The sequence below is a fragment of the Ambystoma mexicanum genome, chromosome 7p (genome assembly GCF_040938575.1).
Source record: "Ambystoma mexicanum isolate Mex_15411 chromosome 7p, UKY_AmexF1_1, whole genome shotgun sequence".
Taxonomy (NCBI): Eukaryota; Metazoa; Chordata; class Amphibia; order Caudata; family Ambystomatidae; genus Ambystoma; species Ambystoma mexicanum.
The window spans coordinates 257,815,497-257,829,817 of NC_090939.1; the positions used below are offsets into that span (position 1 = coordinate 257,815,497).

A 14,321-nucleotide genomic window follows, 5' to 3' on the forward strand; every position below is an offset into this window, starting at 1 on the left:
ACAGCGTCTATCATAGACCTCGACTACACCGCACTCATCGTTCTATGAAGGATGCTATCCCTCTCAACTGATGTCCAGCATCCTTTAAGTTCCTCCCTGGAACGGAAGGAGACATTTGGCTGGTCCTGCTGGCTTCCACTAAGGGGTAACAACAAATACAGGCTAGAAAACAAGCTCTCCACATTAAAGGGACCCTGCACATAATTGCCCATATAACCAACAAACATGTCAGACTCAGAAGTAAGGGGAGGTGGGATGTAATCCTTACTCGAGCATCCTTGATCCCCAAAGAGGGGAGACCCTCAGTGGAATCCTGCTTGCTGTTTCCCCTAGGGAGCGTATTGCGTACTGGGCTCACCTCTCTAGTCCCAAATGGAGTGTCATGCCTTGGGGAGAAGGGACATCTTATTTCCAGGATGGAGCATGTTTAGGGGAAAATGTTTGCACTAAGACAGAAAAACTGATTGATTTGTGTTTTATAACACAATCTGCCAGTGCTACTCATTAAGGCATTAAGGCATTACGGGCTCGCAGTTGTTGGTGGGCATGTAAACTGTGAAACAGGAAAAAGAATTTGGAAGGAATGCCATGCAAAGGGGATGGTGTCAAGCCATTAGATACACACAAAGGTTTCCCATATGCTCTAAATTACAGCCAAATAAATTCTACATTCAGAATTAGATGTTTGAAACTCCACAAAAAGGAAATGTGATCCGCCCAAAACACAAAGAAATGTGTATACACAAGGATAAACAAGAACTTCCAATTACAGTAGGGGCAATACCCCATCACTATAAAAGTATGTCTATGGCATAAGCATTTTATACAACGCACAAATCAGTCTTTAGGTCTAGTCAACTTTCACCTGTTTTGGAATGATCAGCTGCCAGCGGCTTCACTGCACAGATCAATGGAATATTGGCACACGTGTTTTCACTGGTGTCACTTCGTTTCATGCCTCTGAAAGAAAAATATTGATTTTAGCCAATATTGTGAAACAATAATTAGCATCCAAGGTGGGGGAGTGCAGCCAATCAGGTTCTGCGGATCGCAGGCTGAAACCTCCAATCTCAGCTCACGTTCCATGGAACGTGGAGGCTGCTTCCCCCCCTGCAGTGCCATCTTCCCCTCACTCTCCCGTATCTGCCTCACTTACCTCTTTTGATTGGCGGAGGAGACGCCTTCTGCTGTTACTCCGTGGCCGCCATGGAAACGGAAGAAGGGCTCTATATGGAGCACCACCTTCCATATTCATGGTGGCCTTCTTTAGACAGTATTTTCATTCACTGAATGGGACGCTGCACGCGTCCCGTTCAATGAATGAAAATACTTTTATTTGTTTTAACCCCCCGGGTTTCCGCCATGGAAAACCGGGGTGCTAGTAGCTAGTAGCTTTAAGACCCGCTCCGGCAGGGCGGATTGGGTCTTATTGGCCCGGGGACCCTTGTTAAAATCCCTCACTTCGCTCGGGCAGATAAGACCCGGGTCTTAACGCTATATTACCGCTACATTATCACACAGTCGCAAATCGTATACTAGAAAATATTATGCTGGTTATTGCAACTTCTGTACAGCCCATAACTTTTGATGTATTTAATAAACATTTGAATGTATTCACTTTTGATCTAAAATAGGATGCAGGGATCCAATCACTGTGATTATCTCTTACTCAGATTCTGCTATAGTACATTCTGATTCAGAGGCAATGATTTTGAGTAAAGATGACTGTCGGTCACCAATACAAAGGAGTTACAATTATCAGGAGCATGCATGACATATTTGGGTACTCTTCTGGTTCCGAGAGGAAACATCAGCGGTACGACCATTGGTTGCTATTAAAGCATCAGGAGGAGAGCTATTTTTTCGGGTTCAAAATTGGAGGCGACCCCTGTACGTACTACATGTTTTCCTTTTTTATCCCACACTGTGATTAGTATTGCCTGGATAAATAACAATACTCCTGCACTGATGCCTTTACACCAATGCTTTGGGAGTGATGTAAAGACATTTAACAATTCTTCTCTGTAGAGGGTATAAATCATGAAAAGTTTTCATGTGACATGTGGGACCAGGATAATTTTTGAAGGACTTCGAAAACATACTGCTTTCTCAGCACCATCCCAATATGTTGCCATCTGAAATTCTTTTCAGACTCCAGTCCAAAAGAAGAAGTCGATCAGAAATTCCAGATAGCGGCTTTTTGGAAGATGAAGCGTTAACCTATGTGGGGAGCAGTGCTCAGATATCTGACAGCTACAGGTTCATGTAGCCTCTATTTCGAGTACTGCTTTGTTGGTAGTTTTCCATCATTTTAAATTATTGAATAGAGGAAGCCTGCAGATATGGTTGTGTTCAAGAAGTCCACCTGTGTACATGGATCCTGAAGGAGTAACATGCCACAAATTGCATCTGCCTAAGGATCTGAATTCAGACATGAGTGATTTGTAATGGGACCAGCTATGACCGATACTCGGGGACGGTAGTACTAAGAACTGCGCCGGGCAGCATAATTGTCCACCATGCTTGCACAAGACGTTTTCCTACTCCACATTACCTAAATATAATATGTGCATCAAAAAAGGGCAAAGAAGACGGCAATAACTTGCTCTGCACTTCTTGCTGCACTGGTGCAAATACACAATTCGGTTTTGCCCTGGCAGAAAGAATGCTGGCTCCACCCAACATCATCAGTTTGGTCATGAGCAGAGAAGCGTGGATCCCTTATAATTCTGTTATCCCTCTATTGCATTGCAAAAGAGCAGGTGGAGGTCGTAGGAATCTGCTGTAATTATGGCCAACTGGTTTTTCGTTGCAGCTGCCATTACTGATGACTGCCATGCGAATATGCTCGCACGTCGGGGGCCAAGTCGGAATATCCACATGGAGAGGATGTAGAAAGGGAAACCCAGGTTCCACTCTGATTGCTTTGCCTAAATCCACTGGATATGATCATTAGAATTGGTCGAAATGGAGCCCGCACCGTGAAGAGATTGCTTTCCGGATGTTTCTGCTAGATTATCTGGTAGGTTTAAAAATAAGTCTGTTAGTAAAATCACTATATACAGGAGGCAGCACAAATCCCGATATGCAACAAAATATTAGCCCTAATTCGATTGACATTTCTTCTGACTGCACACAACACCAGAAACTTTTAAAATGATTTATTGGGATTGGCCCATCTAGAGATGCCCCACGTCTATATGATCAAAACTGCTGTACACATTCTTTAAGAATGAACCCCCTCCTGCCCCCCATCTCAAACTCCTGACCTATCAAATTCAGGATCACATTGATTCCTGTGATGGAGTCACGAACCTTAATATCAGAAGAGAGGCTCAAGAGACACAAGGAGCCGAGGACAAACACTTGCTCCACAATGGCTGCCGGAGCTGGTTTGCCAAGTATGAGGGTGCTCCGGGGCCCATCCCCCCCTTTTCCCTGGAAAGGCCACCTATTCAAAGTCCCTGTACTTACAATGGGACATCCTGAAATTGTGCCCACCCACACCCTCTGGGAAAACCAAATGTCTACTCCCCTCGCCCTGAGGAGGTATATCAAGGATCCCCGGACTTACTTTCTCTTCCTATGTAAGTACAGTAAAGTTAAAAAGAGATAGACGCGCCTTGTTTGATTAGAACGGATTGCGAGCACCGGTCTCAGGGACCCTGCGACTCATGGGATACAGCAGAGAAGGGAAAAGTTTAGTGAAGGAGAAAAGAGGCCAAGAGCGTGAAAAATAAACATGAAGGAGGGGGTGGAGATGTGGTGGAAGATGGCAGAAAAGAGGAGGAAAGAGAAAAGAAGAAAGCAAAGTTGCAGGCGGTTCAGGAAAAGACCAGAAAGAAGAGAAGGAGAGAAGAACATCAGGAGGGAGTAAAGGGGGAGGAAAGCAATGAGAGAAACAGCCAATAAAAGTAGGTAGGAGGGGGGAGGGATCAGAAAGTGGAGGACATGTTCAGAGAAACTAGAAACATCAGAGCAGAGGAGAGATGCGAGAGGATTAGAAGAAGAATGAAGAGGCACAGAAAGCCCAGAGGCGAGCATTATCAGCTCGTAAGCGATCAGACCCATAAGCCAGAGAATAATATAAGTATCAGCAGGTCATAGTAATCAGTGGGGGACCCATGACCAAGAAGATACCAAGGCGACAGGACCAAGACTATCCATGACTGTAGGAGGCCTGCTTCACCTGTGCCAGAGAACGTGTGGGATTCCAAGACACATAGGGTTGAGAAGCACTCTCAGGATGAGGCTAGTTGGTAGCCAGCAACACAACGCCTTTAGTGTAGACAGCAATACGACCAATATCAAGGAGGAAAAAATGTGAAACTGATTAATGAAAAAATTGCAAGTAGCATTAACACCTGACCTTGTAGGAGTGAAAAGGCCACCAAGCACACTAATCAAACTTGTCCATCGGTCTGAGGCTCACTAAGGTGTCCAGAACTAGCGTCTGTTCCCAGAGGTCCAGCCCTGGTGTGGACTGGCAGAACAAAGTCCTGCAAAATCGTGCCCTTTGTGGGGGGCTATTGTGATGACCGCCTGACAATCAATCCACAACATATGGGGAAGAAATTGGGGTCACTGGACAATGATTTGTGACAGGCCTCAGAGACAGGCGTTCTCGAGTGGAGGAGAACTGACCCATGGAGTGTATGACTTTTTACTTTTGGGGCTATGACATTTGCTACAAACACTTGTTTGAAAATTGGGACAAACACCTTCTGAACTTTGATGGACACTGATTGAGCTTTTTCCTGCAGAGAAGGAATCTTTCAGAGATCTGTTATGAGCCTTAGTAATAGTCACTTCACAAATTGTTTCTTTTGCCCTCAGCATCTGTACAGAGATGCATCCATCTTTGGTCCTCACTTTTTGATCCTCTTCAGTTGTTGTTTGTGTGCAATAAACCTTGTTTCAGATACTATCCCTGTGTCTGGAGTCCTTTGTTAATCCCCTTCTTTGATACACTACCTAGCCTTCTGATGAAAATTAGAGACTCATCTTTTCTGACAATATCTTGCAAAACTATTAACTAATTAGTTATACACTCTAACAATCAATCCATTCTTACCATATTGCAGAAATGGACCATGCATTTGCTGTTCTTCTGTCTGCTGTACAAGACAATAGGAAGGCATAGAATTGTTCCTATTTTGAAACTATGCAAGTTTATCCAGTGTAGGATTTTATTGCTATCTGTGTTATCTGCATTGTTGTTACTTGCTATGTGGGCACTCATTAACTTTTAGCGTGTCGCATTTTATCAGAGGCAAATCTATTTAGATAGTTATTAAGTGGTATCTATTGCAATGATATGGAATTTTGGTTAATAGTATTATTGATACTCAATTTTAGTTTACTGGGTAGTTATTTAAGACATATTTCTTGTGATGGTTACTGCTGTGAATCATGATGAATAAGATATTGTTAAATCAGATCCCCTTCACAGGTGCTCAATGTTGAGTAGCCAGCCCAAATCTTCTAAACACCTATTACCTTGTGCTTGATTAAATGTATGTTCAGCCGCTGCCCATGAAAACTCCATTCATAATTATTTTTTCTTGAAATGGACTTAGGCATTCTGTTTCTTACTGAGACTTGGTTACATGATGGTTTTGGCCAAGTCAAGCTTAAATTAACACTGTCTTTGTTCCATGTAATTCACCTTGACAGTTTTGGAAAAAAGGGCATGGGGACTGGCGGTTATTTATAAAGATCAACAGAATCTTTGATATTTTAACTCTGTCACCCTCTCTTTACGTGAAATTTTCCAATGCAAACTCTCAACTTCATTAATGGAGACAACACTATTTGCCTTGATTTACTTCCTCCAAAAGCAAAGTAAAACTTATTTTATTAATCAACTAAAGCACTTTTTTCTATCTTCTGTCATCTCAGCTAATAAATGCTTGGTTTTAGGAGAATTTAATCTATGGGCCGATAACCTATGTACTAACATGCCCTGGGCCCAAACATTTCTGGGGAAACCATGGTCTTTTCTATTTCCCCATTGGCCCTATCCATACTGCTAGATATTATGTTGTTTTTTTCCTATCTGGGTCTTGGCCATCATAGATCTAGACTGGTCTGACCATTATGAAATGAATTCCTCAATACCCCTTCTTTGGTTGCTGAGAAGCTAAAGAAGAGCCATTTTGTGAAGAAATTATGGCCTGCTTGTCTTGAAATGCTGAAACATTTCAGCATTTGATTGCTTCTGCCTTTCAGTCTATGAGTTCATCCTCTGACCTTAAAGACCAGGTCAACATTTATAATAAGACTCAACTTAAGATCTCGAATGAAGATGCGCCTTTTAAAAGCATTAAGTTACCATTGAAATCTTTCTGACAGAAATTGGCAATACTTTGCACCCTTTGAACAACTATCTAAAGCACAAAATAAATGGTTAAATCCCAATTCTGCAGCAAACTTGTCCACATTAAGGGAACCTCAACTCAACTATAAAGCTGAGATCCTTATGGCTAAAACATTGTTACTTTCGCATGACATTTGATAAGTCTAGAATTTCTCAAACACATTTTTAGCACTCTGCGCATATTGCAGTATAAACTCCATCCTGAACTATTTAAATCTTGTCTATTTGCATGACTACAAGAAGTTCACTTTTATTTTAACTCCAGAATACCTAAGATTCAATATCTGATAATGGATCCAAAACTCCAGATTTTGAAGCATGCCATCTGACCTTCGCATCCCTCTTGACTCCCTTATTTGGTTTACTTTTTGTGAAGTTGATTTATCTGAAATTCGATACATTATTTTATACATGAAATCCAAAACATTCACTGGTAATTCTTGTACTACTCAAACCATTATGGTGCGACCGAATATTCTTCCTCCATTCTTATCAAATTTGTTGTGCAATTCACTCAGCAAGGGTCATATTCCTTCTTGCCTAAAATATTCATGGATTATACATTTGCTAAAGAAGGCAACCCTGGACTCAGACCTTCCTTGCAATTATCAACCAATTGCCAACATCCCTTTCTTAATATAGTTACTAGAAAATGTAGTCACTATCCAAATTCATACCGAAGCCAATAAAACGTTAGTAGAATATCAATCAGTGCCGGTCAGGGATCAACTACTCTGGAATGTGGCTTTTGGCGGATCTACGTGATTTTTACGTCACGGAAAAGTCAGCGACGGTAATGTTCGAATGGGAAATGTGCGCACTACAAATGTTCATACATTTCCCATGCGAACATCCAACAGAAAACCATCCATACATACACCCCCACCCACACCCACAACACACCCCCACCTACACCCCCAACATACCTCCACCACCCTACGCGCTTTCCTTCATTCGCGCTGTGTCCCTGCAGCGCTGGTTCCCTTTCACTTCCATGATCGGGAACCAGTGCTGCAGGGTCCTTTTCTTTTTTCTATTTTTTTGGGTAGCTGCAGGGGTGTCCCCCGCAACCCCTGCTCACTATACTGTAAAGTATAGGCAGCGGGGTGTTTAGGGAGACACCCGCGCAGCCCCCAGCTTTTTTTTCTTTTTTCTTTTGGCGGGTGGCTGGGGGGTTTCCCCTGCAACACCCGCTCACTGTAGTGAGTGGGGTATTGCGGGGGACACCCCCCAGCCCCATACCGACTCTACCGAAACACCTAAACACATACCATGAAAAGTTCAAACTTTTGGTAGTTAGAACATTTTGTGGTGTGTGTTTTAGGTCTTTTGGTGGGGTCTCGTCCGAAACTGCTTTTGGCACCTTTGACGATGAAATCCTACTTGATGTCTGTGGACAGTTGTCAGGATCTGCTGTTGTGGTTTGGATCATTTCTGAATTACCTTTTACATTGTTTTATGTTGGACTCTATTCAGACAGACTTTAACCCCACACAGTTTGGTGTTCCTCAGGGCTCTGCCATACCTCCATTACTTTTTAACATATGCACTTAATAATTTCATGATATGCTTTCTAAGCTGAATGTTGGCTATCACATCTATGCAGATTATACCAAACTATTTTTTAGATTATCTGGACACTCCTCTTTTGACACCACGCTACTCTTTTATACATATTAAGCGTTGGAGGCAAAAGTAATTGGCTGAGTCGTAACAATATCAAGGCAGAACTGTCCCTTACATGATTTTAAAAGCCCTCTCTGGAACTGCCTTCCTCTTTTTCAGTGAACAGGTTTTCTCTTCCAATTTTCTCTACTGTAAAAACTCTAGCTTTTTATTTTTACTCGCATCGGGGCCTTAAAGTTCAGGTTAATTTGGTATCAGGTAATAATATCCTTATATATATATATGGTTGCCGTATATAATGTCACCGGGAAAAGGTTGTGGTGACATTATATAGGTGACCATATATATAGGGATAGGGGGAGTGCGGGTTGCGGGGTTGTCCCCTGCTCCCTTTGAAACCCCCCTGCATGTTCCATCTAATAATGTCCCTGCAAAAAAACAGCTATTTTTCAGCGATTTGTTTCCATGGAGTTATTTTTGAGGGGACATTATTACATGAAACCGTTAATTCAATGTTCACTTCCATATACTACTACTTCTGACTTTTCCAACAGATTAGCCAGCATCTGGAAGAAGCTCATCTTCGTACTACTGTGCAAGCCTTATCAGCTCAAAGCTTGATTACTGAAACGCTCTACATGCAGGTCATTCTAGATCTCGTATTCGTAAGAGTCAGGCTTTACAAAACAATAATGCTAGGATTGCCAATAACTCTAATTTTCAAGCCAATACTCTCCCTTTATTGAGTGGCCTCCACTGCCTTTTCCAGTCGCCGTGAGGATCATATTCATGGTGGCCACTTTGGCCCATAAATGCGCTTATGGAAATTCCCCTCAATATCTTGCTAGAAGACTTAAAGTCACTATCTCGGCTCCTCAAATTCTCAGTCATTGATTCCTCCAAGATTCAAACAATCCTCTGCTTCCGGCAAAAATGTTTCCGCCCTAAATGTGGAATGAACTGCCTTGAGCTCTTAGAAATGAGGCAAATTTAATTTACTTTAAAGTGTCTGAAAGTTCACCTAGTCTGTATTTACTTAGATTGCTAATCTTCTTTAACCCAGTCCTTCTTAGCCTTCCGGCATGTGACCACCTTGCGTCTGTTTCGCTTTACCAATCCATAAACATAAATAACATGTAAAGTCTATGATTCTTTTAGGGTTTCAAGGTTGATAATTTAACATATTATTGTATGTATAATATGCACTTTAATCCATCCAAATTAAGTTTATGATGCTCATGATAGCAATGAGCATTCTATCATGATCTAAACTCTATCATCACATGAAACGTAATGTATTTGGTCCCTATATTTTCTATATAACCCTCCCCCCCTCCCCACTAATTTCAAATTTGTCAGATTCAGCAAATAGCAAAGTCAGGGTACTGCAGTATATCCTGGATCAAAGGGAGTCATCTGAGATCATGAGGCCTGATAATAGGAAGCATATGATCATTGCAGACCCAGGTCTGCAGAAATCTTTCCAATGGGCTCAGACTCCTTCTCAGCGCATTCTTATTACCAGGGCGCCTTTTAAGTTTATTAATCTGAGAGCAGAGGTGGTGTCCTGGTCTAATGATAATGAGAATCAGTTGTGTATTGTTTGTGATGCACCTAAGGAAGACCTGGGCCATTTTCTATTGTCTTGCCCAGCTTTCTCGCCCATTAGAGAGCGCAGGCTTGAACCACTCAGGGATTCCTCCAGTATGTACCCGCTCTGTGTTATCTGCTATGGGCAGACTCAGTACGTCTGGGAAGGGCTCTATCATCATTTTTAAAGAATGCATTATCTTTCCGAATTGTTTTATTGAAATCTGACTGAAATTGATTTTTTTGTATTTCCAGAATGCTTTATGGTTTTAATGTTGTTGGAATCTTTTTTATATGTGTGGGGTTGTAATTATACTGTCTATAGTTGTTGTTTTTATGGGGACGTGTTGTATTCCCGAAATAAACCTTTCTACTGCTAAAAAAAATAAAGCAAACCATATAATGAATAATACTTTTAAGACCTATGTAAAGTAATGTAATATGGAGCTGTCTTGCATAGCACAAAGTTTGCCATTTTGGACCCTCCTGTACATAACGCCATATTTCTGTAACGTAGGGCATTCATTAACAGGCACACACCTGGTCCTTGTCATTAATGGTCTGAAATTGAGAACTCAGTCTCACCAGTCTATTGACACTGGTTTCTCTGCACCCCTCTCTTTGCCCAGGGACCACACCATTATTCCATTTGACTGAAAGCATTGGAATATTTCACAAGTAAATAGCGAATGTGCACAGTTCCACTTTCATCCCTTTAATACAAGGTTCCCAGCCTAGGCTATTATTGCTTAAAATCCCTAAAGCCCCTTAAATCCGAGGGAAATAAGTTGGGCCAGGGCATTATACCAAACAAAAATAAGGCTACTTATGGTAAAAAGCAATAATAAAATAATGTTTGCAGTGTCAACTGTTAGGCATCTGCTGGAGTCAGGATGTGTGAAAAGATGCCAATTAGAGAGATTTTAGACTGAAATCTACAGGGGACTTGTGCGCCAAACTGCGTGCTAATCCCGTTCGTCGATTCATGGATTGGAATGGGAGGTACTTTCCCAGGACTTGCGTGGAGTTTGTGCAGGCTCTGCACGTCTCGGAGAGCCGTCGAGCACCTTGCGCGAGAGACCGCGCAGAGCGTTTATATGGCTTGCGGAGAGGGCTGGGAAGGTGGCGGAACACAGAAAATGGGAAAGAACCTGTGAAAAAAGTTAGCATTACGAGGGACGGCCCGCAGGCAGTCCATTGCATGCCCACAATTGTTCCAAATGACACATATTCACGGAACCACCCGCACAGCCTCTTGGCAGATACATGGCCACACAAATCCTTTGATCTCTACACCACCTGAAGGCAGGTATACAGACACTTGTGCATAGGAATCATTGCGCAGAGGTATAATTGCATGTTGGATTTAGGGGTGTTTGCATGCAGACGGGGTTCCAATCTAACTTAGGCGTGCGCGTACGCATTATAGTAGGTTTCAAGAACAGCTCACAGGGGTTTGCACCGAGATTTTCAAAATTTTACACGAGCTACGAAGCATGAGAAACATGTTGTCGGGGTGCTGGCATCAGTTACGCGGGACCAGGCCTACTCATGGGGGACCGCACGGACTGTTTGAAGGGTGCCTGTAATCGTGCCCTGGTGAGCACACAAATCAAGCTGTTCTGGCTGTTTATGCTTTGCGTGGGGGCATGTCGGGGGCGTTCTGGGCATGACTCGTGAATACGGTTACTTTGCACAGTAGATTCCGTGAATACGTAAGGCACGCATTTTTCTTCTGTATGACGGCTCGCATAGTGTCGTTCTCTGCGCGTGGCAATTGCGGGGTAAATGCACACTTTTCCATGAATCGGGCAAATTTGATTGTACATTTTTAGAAATTAAAAATATAATTAAAAAAATATATATCTTTAGTGGAAGTTACAAACTTAACTAGGGCATCTAGTCAATCATTTCAAGTGGATTTGAATTTTCTTTAACTGTGTACGAATTCTGCCCATATAACGTTTATAACTATATTCACAAAAAACATAGGTCTTAAAGACACACGTGAGCTTGTGAAATTATGCAATACTTTGCGGATTGTCACAGTGCCCAGGAGTATTATGCTTCCTAGCAACACACACCTTATGTATGTCTCTGCTAAAATCTCATACTCAGTAGAAACATGGCAAGCACAGAAAACAAAGGTTTGCATTGCAGGACAAAACATACTTTTTCCCCATAAGGGCACATGGCCATAATAATATCGATGCTAGGAAAAGTAGCGCCAGTTTAAATACGGTGCCAATTTATTTGTTACCAACTACAGTTCCTTTGCCAGTGAAAATCCCAGCAGAATGACTTGGCAAGAAAATGAAGTACCTTCAGACTTGCTCCTTTCCTTTACGAGGCTCCTGCTATGGTATTGATGGGTACTACCAGTGCTTAATTTGTGGGGGCTTGCCAGGGATCAGCGCAGGGACTTATTTCTGATCCCCAGCACTTATTGTTAAGCTCAGCTTGACTTGTGGTGTTTTGGTAACCTTATTATTTCAAATGTCAGTCAATAATAGTAACACAAGAATCAACAACAATGCACACTAGCCAGGCTCTCTGCATCCTGGGCTCGCTAATTGTTATTCACAAACCTGATGACCCAGGTTGGCAGGGCATGACTATATATCAATTTTCATGATATATGATGAGATGCAAGGTGACAATCCATCCTGGGCACTGATGCTGGCCATGTCCACACACTGCTCACTCAGCCTGCATGACATTGCTGCACCTTCTCTAGTGTAATAACCAGCAGGGTAGGCTGGCCATAACAGGACAGTCACAAGCCAACAGGCACAACACAAGGGCAAAGTCTGTGAAAATACCCATATCGAACAGGAGAGCCAGTCACGAGTGCCAACCTATGCAAGACTATTTTGCTGCAGTGTTTGACGGGCAACTCATCAGTTCAGTAATTATTTTGCCTATGTTCGGCCATCAAGTAACCATATGAAGAAAGCATTTTTTCTCTTTTTTCCTGTGGTTAGATGGTTAACATGCTCTACTTGACACCAATGGGATTAGAGCAATATGTTAACAATGATTTTTTAGAGTTTTAGAGAAACACAAACATTTATTTTATTTCAAGACACAACTAATATGTTATGTTGATTTCACCCTCAATGAACCAGTGCGAGTTGGAGCTTTAACCCAAAATATGTTGACCCCCGTATGGAGCAGTCATGTGACACTGTATGGAGCAACAGTGGGTGGTGTCAACAGTAGACTGGGAACTGCCCCGCCCCCTATGCAAGAAGATATGTGGGCTCTGGCACTTATTTTCTTACAAATTACTACACTATGCATATGGGTGTTGCTCAAATATGTACGGTGTTGACAATAACATCAGAGCTCTGCTCAATATGGCAAGTTGTTGGCAGTGCTAGAAGAGCACTTCTCGATGTAGCATCCATGTGCTGCCCAGTATACCAGAGTTCTGCTCCATCTGCCAGGGGTTTGCTGAGGATGCCAAGGTGTTGTTCATGAAGTTACTGCACTGCCCCAGTGCTTACCTTGTAGGGGTGTTTGCCAGGGATATGCCCTGGCACTTATTCCGGAGAACTGGCACTTATTGACTCGGACTCTAGATTATGATGTGTTTTGGAGACTTTATTGTAACTGCCAGTCACTCGTAGTCACACAACAAGCAAATGTGTGCACAATAAACATGCCTCTGCATCCCCTGCTGGTTCAATGTTGCTCATGAACCAAATGAGCTGTGCTGGCAATGCTGTTGATTTTCATGAATAGCATACCATCTCTATATATAAAAGGGAAAATCTGTTATAGTTTGTTTGTTTGTTCTTCATACAATTCCCCACCGTTTTACCAATCTGTAAAAATGTTTGCACCATTATCTGTCAGGATCCTCCGGATGTCAGTGGCTACATTAAATGTGGACACCCTACCCCGTTCCCTGGATTTCAATCTTCCTAGCAAAATGCGACTTGTACAATGACCGGATCCAAAAGGCCAAATCCAACACTAAATAATTGTTTAACATACTTAAAGAGCTAGAATCACCTACGGCCCCTCCTACCTCATGTTCTAAGGAAACCACCTGGTGTCACAACATTCAAAAAGCAAGATTGAGCTCCTTAAAAAAAGAATGGTGACCAAAAAGACGTGTCTAGTCAACATCACTCCGCAACTGACAACCCAAACTCCACTTCCAGATCAAATTAACCTGTTCAAAGTCTCTCCCCTTAGCATTAAGGAAGTTGAGAAAATGATCCTAAACCTTAAACCATCTAGATGCTTTGGAGACATCTGCCCAGCATCAATCATAAAGGAAACAGCGAAGGAGCTGGCACCCTTTATTACCACCTTAATAAATGCCTCATTCACAACTAATGATAAGGTTTCTAAGCGCGTACCCGGGGATCAAACCTGTTTTGCTCTGTGTCGTCTTGCTTCCAAGGCGAACACGTTGCCACTTAGTTATCCTCCCGACCACTGAGCTATCGCTGAGCTATCCTATACTGTACCAAATAACCTGAAGGACGCATGGGTCCTGCCCCTCCTCAAGAAACCGTCACTTGACCCTAACACCCCGACCAACTACAGACGGATAACCACAGTGCCTTTCCTTCTTAAGATTATTGACAGAGCAGCTTACCTGCAGATCCAGCATCACCTGGAAAGTAAACACCTACTAGGGTTACGGCAATCCTTCCCTGCTTCTTTTACTAGTTCTATCAACTGCCTTCGACCTTGTGGACCACAAAAC

At 42.5% G+C, this 14,321-nt stretch overlaps 1 protein-coding gene across 2 annotated transcripts in view; it reads right to left on the bottom strand.

The window, feature by feature from the left end:
• LOC138525980 (trifunctional purine biosynthetic protein adenosine-3-like) overlaps nucleotides 1–14,321 on the bottom strand; it is a 615,458-nt gene that overhangs the window by 309,197 nt on the left and 291,940 nt on the right. The window contains exon 11 of one of the 2 annotated variants that reach the window (XM_069636272.1): nucleotides 866–960. The exons of the other annotated variant lie outside the window; for it this stretch is intronic. Coding sequence (XP_069492373.1) covers nucleotides 866–960 — 95 coding nt within the window. The remainder of the gene's footprint in view (nucleotides 1–865; nucleotides 961–14,321) is intronic. 2 annotated transcript variants of the gene reach the window in all.